This window comes from Oncorhynchus gorbuscha, linkage group LG18 (genome assembly GCF_021184085.1).
Source record: "Oncorhynchus gorbuscha isolate QuinsamMale2020 ecotype Even-year linkage group LG18, OgorEven_v1.0, whole genome shotgun sequence".
NCBI classification, from domain to species: Eukaryota; Metazoa; Chordata; class Actinopteri; order Salmoniformes; family Salmonidae; genus Oncorhynchus; species Oncorhynchus gorbuscha.
This window is the reverse complement of record NC_060190.1, coordinates 18,594,631-18,614,508: the sequence shown is the minus strand read 5'-3', so window position 1 is coordinate 18,614,508 and position 19,878 is coordinate 18,594,631. Positions and strand designations below refer to the sequence as shown.

Genomic DNA, 19,878 nt, shown 5'->3' with positions numbered 1-19,878 from the left:
TTTCTGTTTGGACTTGAATAAACTCTGTTTCTGTTAAGTCGCTTTTGGGTCCTCTTTCACCTGCATGACAGAATGTATCAAAAAGAGAAAGATAGTCCTAATCACTTGGCACAATTCACTTAAACTTCCAGGTATACCACTCAAATGGCCAGTAGAGCATGTACTTTCCCTGAGCAAGGAGATTGGCAGTGTCCGAATACCCTTACTTGCGTTCTAAACAGTAGGGGGAAAAAATAATGTATAGAAGAAAAAATAATGTATAGAACGTATGTGAAATGTCCAAAATGTTGTATGCTTTAAATGCCAGGACGTCATACACATTTCGGCTTTTAATCTTGTAGAATTCGCTACACACTAGCGAGGAATAGAATCGTCTTTCGAGACCAACGTGTGTTTGACAATAGCTGATAATCACCTGAGGGGACGTGCTCTACCAAAATGAAGGAATGGCAGGAATCAACGCACTTGTGCATTAGATGACACATTCTCAGTATGGATGAGCCTAGTATGCTGATATCTGTTGCTTACTGCATTCGTTTTTACTAAACAGTACATTCTTAACAGTGTGTACTACTATTAGTACGCAGTATGCAATTTAGGTAAATAGTATGTAAGCCAGATTTTGGACATACACAAAAAAATCATATGTCATTCAAAGAGAGCAAATAAATCAAACTAATCAAACTTAACTTGAATAAATGTTGACCTAAGCAGAAATCCCACAGCGGTCATTCACACCGGTCTTTGAAAGACATCTCATTAGACCACAGCAAACAAAGTTCCAAGCCCCAGGTGCCTTTGCAACAATGGAAGGAGAAGCAAAACCAAATGCGACCCTATTCACATTAGAAAAGCCTAATGTATTCAAATCACCTGCTGCCTTTTTAATGACACTATGGCACTTTCTCAACTGTTTTTCCTTGATGATTCGTCGCCTCTTTCTCCAAACGCATTGAAGCAGAAGATCAGAGTTCCCTTCTCATGGACATTCTCCAGGGCAAGGAAGTCTTGAGAAAGACGCTATGAATCAAGGAAGCGAGGAATCACTTTCGTGATTCACCCAATGTCAGCTCTTACCTTAAAACAACTCTTAATGACACAACAATGTGCAAGATAATAGGCGAACCAGTTCTTACCGATGATGCTGAAGCCGTTCTCATAGCCGGGCTGCTCCAGAGCGAAGGCCCAGCCGATGACCCCTCCCAGGGAAGAGAGGGGCTGCAGGGAGGGTCCCAAGCCGGCCGGGATGGTGCTGATGGCCACGTAGGCGCGCCCATCGTTGGCCACCACATACGAGTGCAGGTCATTGTTGTAAAACTCCAGTGGCGAGGGCGAGTTGCCCACGAACACCCGGCCGCTCACTTTGCCGTTCATCCGCTGGGGCTTACCTGGGTGTGGAATGTAAGGAAATTAAGTTAAATAATTCGATTTTAATGAATATACGTTCAAATGTAACTGATGTGGGACTGTGTGTCAAGCATTCAGGTTTTCAATTTCATTATGAAATTTTGAATAATCCAAAAACTTTATTTCACATGTTTCATTAACGAAAGGTAGCAGGATAGCCCTAACCCTTACTACACAAATACTGTATGTACTTTGGGTATGGGGTTACTCCTACCTTCAGCCACACAATCCTTGCCGTTGCCATAGAAACCAGGCCTACAGTGACAGCAGTAGCCATTGGTGTAGTCCTTACAGTCAGCAAAGGACGAGCACTTCTGCCTGTTACTGGCGCATGTTTCAGAACTGTACGCAAACACTGCCGGAAAGAAGACAAACCACATTCTTAGAAAAAATACAATTTTTAGAAAAAAAAGGTGCCGTCAAGAACCTAAAAGGGTTATCCAGCTGTCCCCATTGGAGAAACCTTTGAAGAACCCTACATGGAACCCAAAAGGGTTATCCAGCTGTCCCCATTGGAGAAACCTTTGAAGAACCCTACATGGAACCCAAAAGGGTTATCCAGCTGTCCCCATTGGAGAAACCTTTGAAGAACCCTACATGGAACCTAAAAGGGTTATCCAGCTGTCCCCATTGGAGAAACCTTTGAAGAACCCTACATGGAACCTAAAAGGGTTATCCAGCTGTCCCCATTGGAGAAACCTTTGAAGAACACTACATGGAACCTAAAAGGGTTATCCAGCTGTCCCCATTGGAGAAACCTTTGAAGAACCCTACATGGAACCTAAAAGGGTTATCCAGCTGTCCCCATTGGAGAAACCTTTGAAGAACCCTACATGGAACCCAAAAGGGTTATCCAGCTGTCCCCATTGGAGAAACCTTTGAAGAACCCTACATGGAACCTAAAAGGGTTATCCAGCTGTCCCCATTGGAGAAACCTTTGAAGAACCCTACATGGAACCTAAAAGGGTTATCCAGCTATCCCCATTGGAGAAACCTTTGAAGAACCCTACATGGAACCTAAAAGGGTTATCCAGCTGTCCCCATTGGAGAAACCTTTGAAGAACACTACATGGAACCTAAAAGGGTTATCCAGCTGTCCCCATTGGAGAAACCTTTGAAGAACCCTACATGGAACCCAAAAGGGTTATCCAGCTGTCCCCATTGGAGAAACCTTTGAAGAACCCTACATGGAACCCAAAAGGGTTATCCAGCTGTCCCCATTGGAGAAACCTTTGAAGAACCCTACATGGAACCTAAAAGGGTTATCCAGCTGTCCCCATTGGAGAAACCTTTGAAGAACCCTACATGGAACCTAAAAGGGTTATCCAGCTGTCCCCATTGGAGAAACCTTTGAAGAACCCTACATGGAACCTAAAAGGGTTATCCAGCTGTCCCCATTGGAGAAACCTTTGAAGAACCCTACATGGAACCTAAAAGGGTTATCCAGCTGTCCCCATTGGAGAAACCTTTGAAGAACCCTACATGGAACCTAAAAGGGTTATCCAGCTGTCCCCATTGGAGAAACCTTTGAAGAACCCTACATGGAACCCAAAAGGGTTATCCAGCCGTCCCCATTGGAGAAACCTTTGAAGAACCCTACATGGAACCCAAAAGGGTTCGAGCTGGAACCAAAAATAGTTTTACCTAGAATCAATAAGGTTTCTCCTATGGGGACAGTGAAATAACCATTTTGGAACCCTTTTTTTTCTAAGATTGTAATTTCATTGGAGCTCTTGTTTGCTACAAAATACTTTAGTAGGCCGGTTAAACAAAGAAGCATGGCCAAAGACTAAGGAGCACAAAACAAAGCAGCATGCCTTGCCCTAACTGCACACACAGAACTAACATCGACAATATGCATGATAGTCTATCATGGTTGAGGGTTGAGGAGAAACGTACTTCTTCTCTTCTAGTCTTTTTAAGAAACGTGTGTGTTGAAAATGCCTAACCAATTGTATAATCTATTTGCATACACTTCAAACAGAAGTAAAACGGAAAGTATTCAGACACCTTGACTTTTTCCATATTTTGTTACGTTACAGCATTATTCTAAAATTGATTATATGCAAATCAATCTACACGCAATACCCCATAACAAGAAAGCAAAAACAGGTTTTCAGAAATTTGTGCAAATTTATAAAAACAAAAAAACAAATACCTTATTTACATAAGCATTCAGACCCTTTGCTATGAGACTAGAAATTGAGCTCAGGTGCATCCTGTTTCCATTGATCATCCTTGAGATGTTTCTAAAACTTGATTGGTATACACCAGTGGTAAATTCAATTGATTGGATAGGATTTGGAAAGGCACACAACTGTCTATATATATTTTTTTTCACCTTTATTTAACCAGGTAGGCCAGTTGAGAACAAGTTCTCATTTACAACTGCGACCTGGCCAAGATAAAGCAAAGCAGTGCGACACAAACAACACAGAGTTACACATCGGATAAACAAACGTACAGTCAAATAACACAATAGAAAGGTCTATACACAGTGTGTACAAATGTAGTACGATTACGGAGGGAAGGCAATAAATAGGCCATAGTGGCGAAATAAATACAATTTAGCAATTAAACACTGGAGTGATAGATGTGCAGAGGATGAATCTGCAAGTAGAGATACTGGGGTGCAAAGGCAAAATAATAAATAACAATATGGGGATGAGGTAGTTGAGTGGGCTATTTTACAGATGGGCTGTGTACTGGTGCAATGATCGGTAAGCTGCTGTGACAGCTGATGCTTAAAGTTAGTGAGGGAGATATAAGACTCCAGCTTCAGTGATTTTTGCAATTCGTCCCAGTCATTAGCATCAGAGAACTGGAAGGAAAGGCGGCCAAAGAAGGAGTTGGCTTTGGGGATGTATAGTGAAATAATCCTGCTGGAGCGCGTGATACGGGTGGGTGCTGCTATGGTGACCAGTGAGCTGAGATAAGGCGGGGTTTAACCTAGCAAAGACTTATAGACGACCTGGAGCCAGTGGGTTTGGCGATGAATATGAAGCGAGGGCCAGCCAACGACAACATACAGGTCGCAGTGTTGGGTAGTATATTGAGCTCTGGTGACGAAACGGATGGCACTGTGATAAACTACATCCAATTTACTGCATAGAGTGTTGGAGGCTATTTTGTAAAAGACATCGCCGAAGTCAAGGATCAGCAGGATTTACGAGGGTATGTTTGGCAGCATGAGTGAAGGATGCTTTGTTGCGAAATAGGAAGCCAATTCTAGATTTAATTTTGGATTGGAGATGCTTAATGAGGGGCGGTGAGGGGCGATGAGGGGTGGTCGTTTGACCGCAGATCCATTATAGACGCAGGCAATGAGGCAGTGATCTCTGAGATCCTGGTACAAGACAGCAGAGGTGTATTTAGTGGGCAGGTTGGTCAGGATGATATCTATGGCGGTGCCCATGTTTACGGATTTAGGGTTGTACCTGGTAGGTTCCATGATCATTTGTGTGAGAATGAGGGCATCTAGTTTAGATTGTAGGACGGCCGTGGTGTTAAGGTATATCCCAGTTTAGGTCACCTGACAGTACAAACTCTGAAGATAAATGGGGGGCAATTAATTCAAATATGGTGTCCAGGGCACCGCTGGGGCCTGAGGGGGGTCTATAACAAGCAGTAAGAGACTAATTTCTGGAAAGGTGGATTTTTAAAAGTATAAGCTCAAACAGTTTAGGCACAGACCTGAATAGCATGACAGAACTCTGCAGGCTATCTCTACAGTAGATTGCAACTCCACCACCTTCGGCAGTTCTATCTTGGTGGAAAATGTGGTAATTGGTCAGACTTTTTGGTGGCCTTCCTAAGCTAGGATTCAGACACGGCTAGGACATCAGGGATGGCAGAATGTGCTAAAGCAGTGAATAAAACACACTTAGGGAGGAGGCTTCTGATGTTAACATGCATGAAACCAAGGATTTTACGGTTACAGAAGTCAACAAATGATAGTGCCTGGGGAATAGGAGTGGAATAGAAGATACACCAGTTGACACTGCATGTCAGAGCAAAAACCAAGCCACGAGGTCGAAGGAATTGTCACTCCAATAGAGCTCCAAGACAGGATTGTGACGAGGCACAGATCTGGGGAAGGGTACCAAAAAATGTCTCCAGCATTGAAGGTCCCCAAGAACATAGAGGCCTCCATCATTCTTAAATGGAAGAAGTTTGGAACCAACAAGATTCATCATAGAGCTGGCCAAGTTGGCCACTCCTCAGAAAAATGCACATGACATGCCTCTTGAAGATTACCGAAGGGCACCTACAGGACTTTCAGACCATGAGAAACAAGATTCTCTGGTCTGATGAAACCAAGATTGAACTCTTTAGCCTGAATGTCAAGTAGGAATGTCTGAAGGACACCTGGCACCATCCCTATGGTGAAGCATGGTGGTAGCAGCATCATGCTGTGGGGATGTTATTCAGCGGCAGGGACTGAGGTAAAGATGAACGGAGCAAAGTACTGAGAGATCCTCGATGAAAACCTTGCTCCAGAGTGCTCAGGACCTCAGACTGGGGCGAAGGTTCACCTTCCAACAGGACAATGACCTTAAGCACACAGCCAAGACAACGGAGAAGTGGCTTTGGGACAAGTCTTTGAACATCCTTGAATGAATATCTCTAGAAAGACCGGAAAATAGCTGTGCAGCGACGCTTCCCATTCAACCTGACAGAGCTTGAGAGGATCTGCAGAGAAGAATGGGAGAAACCCCCCAAATACAGGTGTGCCAAGCTTGTAGTGTCATACCCAAGAAGACTGGAGTCTGTAATTACAGCCAAAGGTGCTTCAACAAACTACTGAGTAAAGGGTCTGAAAACTTATGTAAATGTGATATTTCAGTTTTATATTTTAAATAAATGTGCAAAAATTTCTAAAAACATGTTTGTGCTTTGTCATTATGGTGTATTCTGTGTAGATTGATGAGGGGAAAAACTATTTCATACATTTTAGAATAAGGCTGTAATGTAACAAAATATGCAAAAGGTCAAGGGGTCTGAAAGTATGCACTATACATGCACTATACATGCACTATACATGCACTATACATACCCCACCAGAGTTTCTTCACGTTACCCAAACCAAAAACAGATGTAATGCGTCACTCAGAATGCTCTGCCTCCCGAGGTTACTCAGGCAAAACCTGAGCTGCATTTTTTTTTAAATGTATCACAGTGCCTCTCCTCTTTCTAAACATCTAATTTAACTGTACTGTATGAATATGAATAGTGTGTAAATAGTATTTTTGTCTTTCCTATTTTTAACTTATTTCGTTACATTTTTTAAATTTAATGTAATATCTTATGTTGTTCTTGTCTATACCTGTTTGGTACTTTGTCATGTATTTGTATGTTTTATGTGGATCCCAGGAAGCGTAGCTGCTGCATGTGCTGTAGCTGACGGGGATCCTAATAAACTAAACTAAACCAATGTTTATGTCATGGCAGTCTTGACTGTTTCTATTTCAGACACAGATTCAATTGGTGTTGTTTCTTTCATGGGTCACCATCAACATCAAGGGCATCATCTTCATCCACGACCACCACCTGTGGGGTTTGAGGCTGGTAGCGGGGTGGCTGCAGCTGGGCAGGCTGGACCGGCTCAGGGTATCTGGTCTGGACTGTCTCAGGGTACCTGGTCTGGACCGGCTCAGGGTAGCTGGTCTGGACCGGCTCAGGGTAGCTGGTCTGGACCGGTTCAGGGTACCTGGGCTGGGGCGACTCAGGGACAACAGGGTATCTGGGCTGGTACTGGACCGGGTAGACAGTTGGGGGCAGCTCCGGCACAGGTGTCTCCTCTTCCTCCTCATGCTCATAGGGAGGGAATTCAATCTCCTGTTGTTCTCCATTGTTTCTGGGTGGAGACTCTGACACCGGCTCCACCTGCCCAACTGCCACGCCCTCCTCCGAGGACAGGTTGGTGACCAGGCCTGGGGTGATGGAGGAGAAGAACGGGGAGGTGCCGATCTCGTACACCCACACACCACGCCTGCCTGAGTTGGTCTCCCTAGCGGGAGACAGAATGCATCATTTTGACACCTACCTCTATGAAGAAGCTTTATGCATATGTCAGGGTATATGTAATCATTACATAATTACCATAATGCAATGTAACTATCCAAATACCAGTTCAAAACATAATGACAGAAACCTAACCAAGTTTTCTATGAACAACACTTACTAAGCCTATGTAAAGTTCTTGGAGCATCTGGAAGCGTACTACAGAAATCCAATCAATCAATCAACCAATCAACCAACCCAATCAACCAACCTACCCACCCACCCACCCACCCACCAATCAACTTACTCGGAGAGCTGTCTGACGGACGCCTCGTCGTCGGTGGTGATGCGGTAGTAGGGCCCTTGGCTGCTGCTCCAGCTGAACCAGGCCTGAACCAGGCCCTGGCTGAAACCGGTGTGAACTGGTACGCTCTGGCCCGCCACAGGCGTGGAGATGTACTGCAGCCCCTCCCTGGGGTAGAACAAGATGGCATAGGAGGCGGACGCCATAGACGCCACCACCAGCTGGAACGTGTTTCTCTACATGGTAGAAAGAAAAGATAAGTGGGACACTGAGTCCTAGCACCCTATTACCTCTTTTGTGCACTACCTTTGAGTTTGGCTTGAGAGAGTGAACTAAATATGTAACAAAAAAAATCAATGTAGCCCACCATAAAAACTGCAAACACAGTTGGAAGGACTATGTAGCCATGTGTAACAATACTCTAACTATACTGTACCTGCAACTACATTGTACAATGTATGGGTTTTAGGCAACTTCATATTAGGTGGATAGAAGAAATGGTGTCAAATTATAATTTCAAATGCTATCCACATCAACGTTGCATTAAAACAAGTTTATCAACAGTTCAATATATCCAATGACATATTTTAAAAGACATAAAAATTAATATGACCCTATCTAGGCCAATCTATGAGGGTTCTCCTTACCTTTCTGTCCAGCCCATCTCCTCGACCATGCTCGCCGTGCGCGGCCACGTTCTCCCATGTGATGATTAAGGCGTGGGTGGGCTTGATCTCATCGTCCTGAGGGAATGCCTGGCTGATGTGGTCAATGGTGCGGAGAAGCACGGAGGGTCTGCTGTCCTGCCGGTAGTACACCTTCCCCACTCCGTCGCTGTTGTCCAGATCTCCAAGGAAAATCGCTATCATTCCAAAGCTGGCAGGCATCTTTCCCATGTACTCCGACTCCACCTTAGGTTCTTCTACTGCCAGAAAGCCATTGGTGTTGATCTGGGATTGGAATATCACAAATGTGTTATCATCAGCAAAGACATGAATGATCATTTTTCGGCGGAATTTTCTGCAACTTCAAGATTTTCTCATAACGCCAAAGTTAAATATAGCCTACAGTTCAAATAGGTTTTTGGATAATGATGGTTTTGAACCACAATGTGGTTGAAGTCACAATTGTCAATGTCCATGATACAATCGGAGATCCTGTCACTTTTTACCCCAAAACTGCTGGGAATGACCGGCTGTAGGGTTCAGAAAGTACATTTTATCATGATAACTTCAACTAGAATTGAAATCGTAGGAATTTTGACAATGTGAAGCAAATGTAGCTATGAAAACATGCTCAAGTGAACCCTCTCCTGCTGCAAACTCAGTTAAGTAAATATCTGGTTTTCCAGCACGGTCAGGGTCCTCGTGAAAATAGTTGCCCAGTAAATCTTAACATGCCATGACACCTCCTTCACATTAGTTAAGGCTTTCTCCCCTCCCCCCAGGGAACATAGAGTATCTTTCTCCCCCTGTTGTGAAAGATGTCTGAGGTTCCCCTACTGATCTAGGATCAGTTTATTCTAGAGCAGACATTAAATGTGATATGGTTCACCTACTGATCTAGGTACAGTTCAACCTGGACAAAGCCTGACTGCTTTATTTATACACTACATGACCAAAAGTATGTGGACACCTGCTTGTCGAACATCTCATTTCAAAATCATAGGCATTAATATTGAGTTGGTCCGTCCTTTTCTGCTATAACAGCCTCCAATCTTCTTGAAAGGCTTTCTACTAGATGTTGGAACATTGCTGCAGTTTCCAGTCAGTCATAAGAGCATGAGTGAGGTCGGGTACTGATATTGGGCGATTAGGCCGGGCTCACAGTCAGTGTTCCAATTCATCCCAAAGGTGTTCGATGGGGTTGCGGTCAATGCTCGTTGCAGCCCAGTCAAGTTCTTCCACACCGATATCGACAAAACATTTCTGTATGGACCTCGCTTTGTGCACGAGGGCATTGTCATGCTGAAACAGGAAAGGGCCTTCCCCAAACTATTGCCACAAAGTTGGAAGCACAGAATCATTTAGAATGTCATTGTATGCTGTAGCATTAAGATTTCTCTTCACTAGAACTAAGGGGCCTAGCCAGATCCATGAAAAACATCCCCAGACCATTATTCCTCCTCCACCAAACTTTACATTTTGGTGCTGGCATCCACCAAACCCAGATTTGTCCGTTGGACTGCCAGATGGCGATGCGTGATTAATTACTGCAGAGAATGCGTTTCCACTGCTCCAGAGTCCAATGGCGGCGAGCTTTACACCACTCCAGCCAATGCTTGGCATTGGGCATGGTGATCTTAGGCTTGTGTGTGGCTGCTCGGCCATGGAAACCCATTTCATGAAGTGACCAACTAACAGTTCTTGTGCTAACGTTGCTTCCAGAGGCAGTTTGGAACTTGGTAGTGAGTGTTGCAACCGAAGACAGTCGATTTTACACGCTGCATCATTCGACGGTCCCGTTCTGTGAACTTGTGTGGCCTATCACTTCACGGCTGAGCCGTTGTTGCTCCTAGCAATTCCACTCCACAATAACAGCACTTACAGTTGACCGGGGCAGCTCTGGCAGAAATTTGACGAACTTAGAGTTGTTGGAAAGTTGGCATCCTATGATGGTGCCACGTTGAAAGTCACTGAGCTCTTCAGCAAGGCCATTCTATTGCCGGTGTTTGTCTATGGCAGTGGTTCTCAATCCTGGTCCTGGGGGCCCAAAGGGGTGCACATTTGTATTTTTGCTTTAGCACTACAAACCTGATTCAAATCATCAAACCCTCATGATGAGTTGATAACTTGAATCAGTTGTGTAGTGCTAGGGCAAAAACAAAAATGTCCCCAGGACCAGGGTTGAGAACCAGTGGTCTATGGAGATTGCATGGCTCTGTGCTCGATTGTATACACCTGTCAGGAACGGGTGTGGCTGAAATAGCCAAATCAACTAATTTGAAGGGTTTTCCACATACTTTTGTATATACAGTAGGGCAAAAAAGTATTTAGTCAGCCACCAATTGTACAAGTTCTCCCACTTGAAAAGATGAGAGAGGCCTGTAATTTTCATCATAGGTACACTTCAACTATGACAGACAAAATGAGAAAACAAAATCCAGAAAATCACATTGTAGAATTTTGAATGAATTTATTAGCAAATTATGGTGGAAAATAAGTATTTGGTCACCTACAAACAAGCCAGATTTCTGGCTCTCACAGACCTGTAACTTCTTCTTTAAGAGGCTCCTTTGTCCTCCACCTGTATTAATGGCACCTTTTTGAACTTGTTATCAGTATAAAAGACACCTGTCCACAACCTCAAACAGTCACACTCCAAACTCCACTATGGCCAAGACCAAAGAGCTGTCAAAGGACACCAGAAACAAAATTGTAGACCTGCACCAGGCTGGGAAGACTGAATTTGCAATAGGTAAGCAGCTTGGTTTGAAAAAATCAACTGTGGGAGCAATTATTAGGAAATGGAAGCCATACAAGACCACTGATAATCTCCCTCGATCTGGGGCTCCATGCAAGATCTCACCCTGTGGGGTCAAAATGATCACAAGAACGGTGAGCAAAAATCCCAGAACCACAGCGGGGACCTAGTGAATGACCTGCAGAGAGCTGGGACCAAAGTAACAAAGCCTACCATCAGTAACACACTATGGCGCCAGGGACTCAAATCCTGCAGTGCCAGACGTGTCCCCCTGTTTAAGTCAGTACATGTCCAGGCCCGTCTGAAGTTTGCTAGAGAGCATTTGGATGATCCAGAAGAAGATTGGGAGAATGTCATATGGTCAGATGAAAACCAAAATATAACTTTTTGGTAAAATCTCAACTCGTCGTGTTTGGAGGACAAAGAATGCTGAGTTGCATCCAAAGAACACCATACCTACTGTGAAGCATGGGGTTGGAAACATCATGCTTTGAGGCTGTTTTTCTGCAAAGGGACCAGGATGACTGATCCGTGTAAAGGAAAGAATGAATGGGGCCATGTATCGTGAGATTTTGAGTGAAAACCTCCTTCCATCAGCAAGGGCATTGAAGATGAAACGTGGCTGGGTCTTTCAGCATGACAATTATCCCAAACACACCGCCCGGGTAACGAAGGAGTGGCTTCGTAACTAGCATTTCAAGGTCCTGGAGTGGCCTAGCCAGTCTCCAGATCTCAACCCCATAGAAAATCTTTGGAGGGAGTTGAAAGTCCGTGTTGCCCAGCAACAGCCCCAAAACATCACTGCTCTAGAGGAGATCTGCATGGAAGAATGGGCCGAAATACCAGCAACAGTGTGTGAAAAACTTGTGAAGACTTACAGAAAACGTTTGACCTCTGTCATTGCCAACAAAGGGTATGTAACAAAGTATTGAGATAAACTTTTGTTATTGACCAAATACTTATTTTCCACCATAATTTGCAAATAAATTCATTAAAAATCCTACAATGTGATTTTCTGGATTTTTTATTCTCATTTTGTCTGTCATAATTGACGTGTACCTATGATAATTACAGGCCTCTCTCATCTTTTTAAGTGGGAGAACTTACACAATTGGTGGATGACTAAATACTTTTTTGTCCCACTGTACAATGCTTTCGGAAGGTATTCAGACCCCTTCGGTTTTTCGACATTTTGATCCAAATCAAATCCAATTTTATTTGTTAAATGCACCGAATACAACAAGTGTTGACCTCACTGTGAAATGCTTACTTACAAGCCCTTAACCAACAATGTAGTTAAGAAAAATAAGAAATAAAAGTAACAAATACGTTACAGCCTTTTTCTCAAATTGATTGAATAAAAGAATCCTCAATCTACAAACAAAACCCCATAATGACAACGCAAAAACAGAATTTTAGATATTTTTACAAATGTATAAAAAATGTAAAACAAAAATACCTTATTTACAAAAGTATTCAGACCCTTTGCTATGAGACTCGAAATTGAGGTCAGGTGCATCCAGTTTGCATTGATCAACCTTGAGATGTTTCTATAACTTGATTGGCCCCACAGTTGACAATGCATGTCAGAGCAAAAACCAAGCCATGAGGTTGAAGGAATTGTCCGTAGAGCTTCAAGACAGGGTTGTGGAGAGGCACAGATCTAGAGAAGGGTACAAAAAATGTATGCAGCATTGAAAGTCCCCAAGCACACAGTGGCCTCCATCATTCTTAAATGGAAGAAGTTTGGAACTACCAAGACTACAGAGCTGGCCACCCGGCCAAACTGAGCCATCAGGGTAGAAGGGCCTTGGTCAGGGAGGCGACCAAGATGGTCAATCTGACAGATCTCCAGAGTTCCTCTGTGGAGGTGGGAGAACCTTTCAGAAGGACAACCATCTCTGCAGCACTCCACCAATCAGGCCTGTATGGTAGTGGCCAGACAGAAGCCACTCCTCAGTAAAAGGCACATGACAGCCCACTTGGAGCTTGCTAAAAGTCACCTAAACAAGACTCTCTGGTCTGATGAAACCAAGATTGAACTCTTTGGCATGAATGCCAAATGTCAAACGTCTGGAAGAAACCTGGCACCATCCTTACCGTGAAGCGTAATGGTGGCAGCATCATGCTGTGGGGATGCTTTTCAATGGCAGGGACTAGGTAACTAGTCAGGATCGAGGAAAATATTAACAGAGAAAAGTACAGAGAGATCCTTGATGAAAACCTGCTCCAGTGTGCTCCGGACCTCAGACTGGAGCGAAGGTTCACCTTCCAACAGGACAACAACCCTAAGCACACAGTCAAGACAATGCAGGAGGAGCTTCGGGACAAGTCTCTGAATGTCGTTGAGTGTCCCAGCCAGAGCCTGGACTTGAACCCGATCAAACATCTCTGGAGAGACCTGAAAATAGATGTGCTGCGACGCTCCCATCCAACCTGACAGAGCTTGAGATGATCTGCAGAGAGGAATCGAAGAAACTCCCCAAATACAGGTCTGCCAAGCTTGTAGCAACATACCCAAGAACACTTGATGAGGCTAAAATTGCTGCCAAAGGTGCTTCAACAAAGTACTGAGTAAAGGGTCTGAATACTTCAGTAAATGTGATATTTCCGTTGTTTTTTTAATACATTTGCAAAAATGTCTAAAAAACAGTTTTTGCTTTGTCATTATGACGTATTGTAACGTAACAAAATGTGGAAAAAGTCAAGGGGTCTAAATACTTTCCGAATGCATTGTTGTGTAGTCAAATCATAATAAAGAACAGAGAAGAAAAGCTGGTCTAAGGCCAGTGCTTGGGAATATTTCCTATACTGTGAAATATGGATATGACTCGCTGACCTATATTGTATTGTGATACACAGGGTATACCAAACATTAGAAACACCTTCTTACTATTGATTTGTACTGCAAAAACACTACAGTGCATACTGTACTATTTATTGTCATATACTGTAGTATTTACAGTTAACTATAGACCCCAGAAAATGTATACTATAGTAATTCATGTAGTGTTTTTACGGACTGTAGTATACTGTAGTATTTACTATTGTGTTTTTGCGTAAATTACTGTAGTACAGTGTCTTCAGAAAATATTCACACCTCTTGACTTTTTACAGTTGTGTTACAGCCTGTATTTAAAATAGATTGTGTCACTGGCCTACACATAATACTCCATGATGTCAAAGTGTAATTATGTTTCAATCGATTTTTACAAATGTAATTTAAAATGAAAGCTGAAATGTCTTGAGTCAATAAGTATTCAACCCCTTTATTATTGCAAACATAAACACATTCAGGAGTAAAAATGAGCTTAACAAGTCACATAATAAGTTGCATGGATTCACTGTGTAAAATAATAGTGTTTAACATGATTTCTGAATGACTACCTTATCTCTGTACCCCACACATACAATTATCTACTAGAGAAATACTACAAGAGCACAATTCCCATAACCTGTAGGTAAGACTGGGGTCTGAATAGATAGTTCAGAGCCTCTGCTCTTTTCAATAACCTTTAGGGAACACAATATATGGTCTATACATTTATACTAGCTACCAGACAACAGAGCCATAAGCCTCAGGTGCCTTTGCCACAACGGAAGAAGCAATGTGACGCAAATCACATCTGACAAGTCTCATGTATTTAAATCAACTTGTTTTTAGCCTAAAGAAAAATAGTTCAAATAGAATTTGAAATCTTTCAAATAGTTTAGCTGTGCTTGACTGAACTTGCCTGGCACAATGGGACTAATTGATACGTCTCAAAAGTGCACCTGGCAGGTGCAAGCAAAGACACATAGTTCTTGACAGATTTTGAATATTTGAGCCTAGGTCGAGCTGGAATTACTTGTGAATTTAGCTTGTTCTCTAGAAGAAGAAAGAAGAAAACGGCGGATAACAACTACATACGGCACAAGGAGAAATAGCGGAACTAAACCGATGTTATGTCCATTCTCCCATCCGGTTGAATGAATTTGAAAAGCCGGAGGGATTTAGCTGGCTAAACTATTTGAAAGATTTCAAATAATATTTGAAATATTTGTCTTTAGGCTAAACACCATTGATTTAAATACATGAGACTTGTATCCACACATGACAGAAGGTCGCTTTTGGATAAAAGCGTCTGCTAAATACCATATATTATTATTTTACTATTATTAGCTGGACCAAAGGGAATCTAGACTACAGTACCAAATCTGTTTTAGGCTCTCAGGCTCAGCCTTTGGCTTGGACCAAAGGGGAATCTAGACTACAGTACCAAATCTGTTTCAGGATCTCAGGCTCAGCCTTTGGCTTGGACCAAAGGGGAATCTAGACTACAGTACTACATCTGTTTCAGGCTCAGCCTTTGGCTCTCGTCTCTAAACGACACTTCATCCAAAGGAATGCATGAATGACAAAAGCATCTGGGTGAATAGCTGCCCTCACAGCAGGTATTTGACTTGAAGAAAATGCCTGTAGTGCAGGAGTCGCTTGGTTGCAATGTGACAAGAATTTGGCTTAAAGTCCTCCAGGGGTTGAGAAGACAGGAAGCCCTTCTCTTTGTTTCGGATATGGTCTTGGACATCAAACTAAAGCCGCCCGTAGGCATTACCAATATCACTTTAAGAGACCCTTTCCATTTACCCAAATTAAGCCACTCCTGGATTTTGAAAGCCTGCTCAATAGAGAATCTGACATTCTCCACTGAGCAGGCTTTCAGAATCCAGGAGTGGGCTTAATCTGGATACGTGGGCTTAAAAAATGACTTTTTAGTCCAGGAATATGGGGGGGTCTTGGTCTGGAAAAGCGCACCCAAGAGAAAACTGTGAAGTTCAAGGCTGTAAAGTTATGCAAGGCTGTAAAGCTTTCCTGAGAGGTACGAACAGGAACAGCATCTTGGTTACATCATACAGACACTTGGGATCATAATTATCAGTTGAGGGGAAAGACAAGCAGAGCGAGAGAGACAGAGAGAGAGAGAGAGAGAGAGAGAGAGAGAGAGGAGGAAGTGAGAAGATGAACCAACTACTTGTTTTCTTAGACAAAAAAAGAGAGAGAGAGAGAGAGAGAGAGAGAGAGAGAGAGAGAGAGAGAGAGAGAGAGAGAGGGGAGAGAGAGAGAGAAAACAAACCAAGCAGTCTTGCCTCCTGTCCAGCTTTAGAGAAGTGTTAGTCTAATAATGGCATTGTTTGTGGTTAAATCCTTAAGATTCCCACTGAATAATTATTACCTGGGTCATTCCACGAATAGAGTGCCTTTTGCATCCATTTGATATTTTAAGTAGAAATTGTGCACCAATATTGCATTTTAAAAGCCCGGTATATTAAAAAAGGTGCACTTAAATATATACTGAGTGTACAAAACATTAAGAACACCTCCTCTTTCCATGACATAGACTGACCAGGTGGATCCAGGTGAAGGCTATGATCCCTTATTGATGTCACTTCTAAAAATCCACTTAAATCAGTGTAGATGAAGGTGAGGAGACAGGATAAAGCCTTGAGACAATTGAGACATGGATTGTGTATGTGTGCCATTCAGAGGGGTATAGTAGTAGGTGCCAGGCACATCGGTTTGTGTCAAGGACTGCAACGCTGCTGGATTTCCCACGCTCAACAGTTTCCAGTGTGTATCAAGAATGGTCCACCACCCGAAGGACATCCAGCCAACTTGACACAACTGTGGGAATCATTGGGAGTCAACATGGGCCAGCATCCCTGTGGAACACTTACGACACCTTATAGAGTCCACGCCCTGACAAATTGAGGCTGTCCTGAGGGCCAAAAAGAGGGGTGCAACTCAATATTAGGAAAGTGTCAAAATCAAATGTTCTTGTTCAGATACACATGTTTAGCAAATGTTATTGCTAGTATAGCTAAATGCTTGCCATTATATAGTTAGTCAGAAGTACACTGAGTTAGAGAATCAACATTGACCATCTCAATGCACTTTAACACCCAAAATATAACAAGTCGCAAAACTTCTTCCTGAACAAACACACTCTTCTCCTACTCCTACAGAGCACTGAAAGAATTAAACTCCCCAACTCCCCACTCACACAAACATATCCACCCTCTACCCCTCTACCAACCTCTAAACATTCCCTCCTGGAGGTAGGTGTGTGTGTGTGTGTGGGGGGGGGGCAATTTAAAAGACAGCTGCTGGGACAGCTGGAAAGGCACTGACTAGAGCAACACAGCCTCGACCTGTGCATCAGAGGAGGGGGAGAGGGAAAGAGGGAAGAAACCGAGGGAGAGAGGGAGCAACGGATGGAGGGAGGGGTAGCTCTCGGCATTTGCTGAAGCTCGACTGACCGCGATTGAGAGTGAAGGGGAAATCCCACATGCACAAGGGGGTGTGGGAGCAGAGTTTGGTGGGAGGAAAGCAGATCTTAGAACTCGTTGCTGAAGCTTACAGATGACACGCAACAGACCACGACGGTGAAGGACAAGCAGGAAAACGTCACTCTGATTTATCTTAAACAAACTCACACCAGTGACCATACAACACAAACGGAAGATGTTCATCTTCTGTTTGCTGTCACGCATTGAAACATTCTGGGCTTTTTGTGTTTGTTTTTTTTAGAAGGAAATGAGATCAAAACTGAACAGAAAAAACATGCAATGCATGATTCCATTGCAATCAACAAAATAATAATATATACTCTGCCGTTCAAAAGTTTGGGGTCACTCGGAAATGTCCTTTTTTTTATTTTATTAAGCACATCTTTTGTCCATTTAAAATAACATCAAATCACACCTAAGTCATTCAAGGGTTTTTCTTTATTTTACTATTTTCTACATTGTAGAACAATAGTGAAGACATCAAAACTTTTAAATAACACACATGGAATCATGTAGTAACCCAAAAAGTGTTAAACAAATCAAAATATATTTTATATTTGAGATTCTTCAAAGTAGCCACCCTTTGCCTTGATGACAGCTTTGCACACTCTTGGCATTCTCTCATCCAGCTTTTTTGTCCGTACATCCAGGGATGAGCCAGTCACATTTCATATGAAATGTAGGCTATGGGATGGTAGCTAGCTAAGCGCATAGACGCAATGCATACAGCACTAAATACTTCCTCCAAGCTAGCTAACCACTGTAGCTAGTATTGATATTATAACTAAATCACAATGTATTAGCTAGTTTCCATGAAACAGCTGCCTGTGTTAGCTGCCAAGTTAGTGCAGTTCACTGGGAAAACTCCAGACCTGGATGGAACCAGTGGAAGTATACAAAACATTTTTTTGATATACTCAGAGGACCTTTATTAGCATGTTTTAACCACTCCTATATAAATGGTAGATTATCAGACACGCAACAAGGTCTAATATCATTATTACTGAAACAGGACCCAAGTAGTATATATAAAGATCCAGTCCATTAAAACAATTGGAGACCTCTTACACTTCAGTGTTGTGATGCAGAAATCCTAGCAAAATGCTTAGCAAAATGCTTGGCACATTAGAATTAAAAAAGTATTGTCAGATATTATTCATCCTAATCAGACATGTTTTTTTACATGGTCAATACATTGGAGTTAATATAAGACAAGTACTGGAAACAATAGAATAATATGACATTTCGGGGACACCAGGCCTGGTTTTCATAGCTGATTTTGAAAAGATTTTTGATAAACTATAAAGTATGAGTTTATATATAAATGCCTAGAATATTTCAATTTTAGGGAATCTCTTATAAAATGGGTTAACGTTATGTATAGTAACCCTAGGTGTAAAATAGTAAATAAAGGCTACATCTCAGAAAGTTTTAAACTATCTAGATGATTAAAACAAGGTTGTTCACTATCGGCATATCTATTTATTATTACCATCTAAATGTTAGCTGTTAAAATGAGATCAAACAATAATATTAAGGGATTAGAAATCCGTGGCTTAAAAATAAGGTGTCAATGTACGCTGATGATTCATGTTTCCTTTTAAAATGACAATTAGAATCCCTCCACGGCCTCATAGAGGATCTAGATACTTTTGCTATCCTCTCTGGATTAAAACAAATTATGATAAATGTACTATATTACGTATTGGATCAATAAAAAAATGCAAATGTTACATTACCATGTAGTTTACCAATTAAATGGTCTGACAGATATGTGGACATACTCGGTATACAAATCCCAAAAGAAAAATATTCTCACTCCAATACATTTTTATAGAAAGATAGCAAAAATAGATAAGATCTTGCTACCATGGAAAGGAAAATACCTTTCTATTTGTGGTAAAATCACCCTGATTAACTATTTAGTCATATCACAGTTGACCTATTTGCTTATGGTTTTGCCTACACCTAGTGACCTGCTTTATAAATTATATCAACAAAATATATTCAAATGTATTTAGAACGGCAAGCCAGACAAAATTAAAAGGGCCTATTTATATAACGAATATGAATCCGGAGGGCAGAAATGATTAAATATTAAAGCATTAGACCTCTCACTAAAGGCATCAGTCATACATAAGTTATCCTTAAGTCCAAACTGGTTCTCTAGTAAATTGGTAGGAATGTCTCATCCTATGTTCAAGAATGGCCTTTTTCCCTTTATTCAGATTACACCTGCTCACTTTCGGTTGTTTGAAAAGGAAATAATCTCCAAAATATCGTTATTTAAAAATAAAAAAGCCTTAGAAGGTTGGTTGCAATTTCAGTTTAATCCACCTGAAAAGACAGAACAAATAATACAACAAATATTGTGGTTAAAATCAAATATACTAATTGATTTTTTTAAAACATAT

At 42.0% G+C, this 19,878-nt stretch overlaps 1 protein-coding gene across 1 annotated transcript in view; it reads right to left on the bottom strand.

Annotated features, from left to right (window-relative positions):
* LOC124003046 (nidogen-1-like) overlaps positions 1-19,878 on the bottom strand; it is a 74,092-nt gene that overhangs the window by 49,359 nt on the left and 4,855 nt on the right. Inside the window, exons 2-6 of the mRNA XM_046311032.1 lie at positions 8,362-8,664; positions 7,718-7,950; positions 6,918-7,417; positions 1,622-1,762; positions 1,137-1,388 (exon numbers count right to left, since the gene is read on the bottom strand). Of these exons, the coding sequence (XP_046166988.1) occupies positions 1,137-1,388; positions 1,622-1,762; positions 6,918-7,417; positions 7,718-7,950; positions 8,362-8,664 (1,429 nt within the window). The remainder of the gene's footprint in view (positions 1-1,136; positions 1,389-1,621; positions 1,763-6,917; positions 7,418-7,717; positions 7,951-8,361; positions 8,665-19,878) is intronic.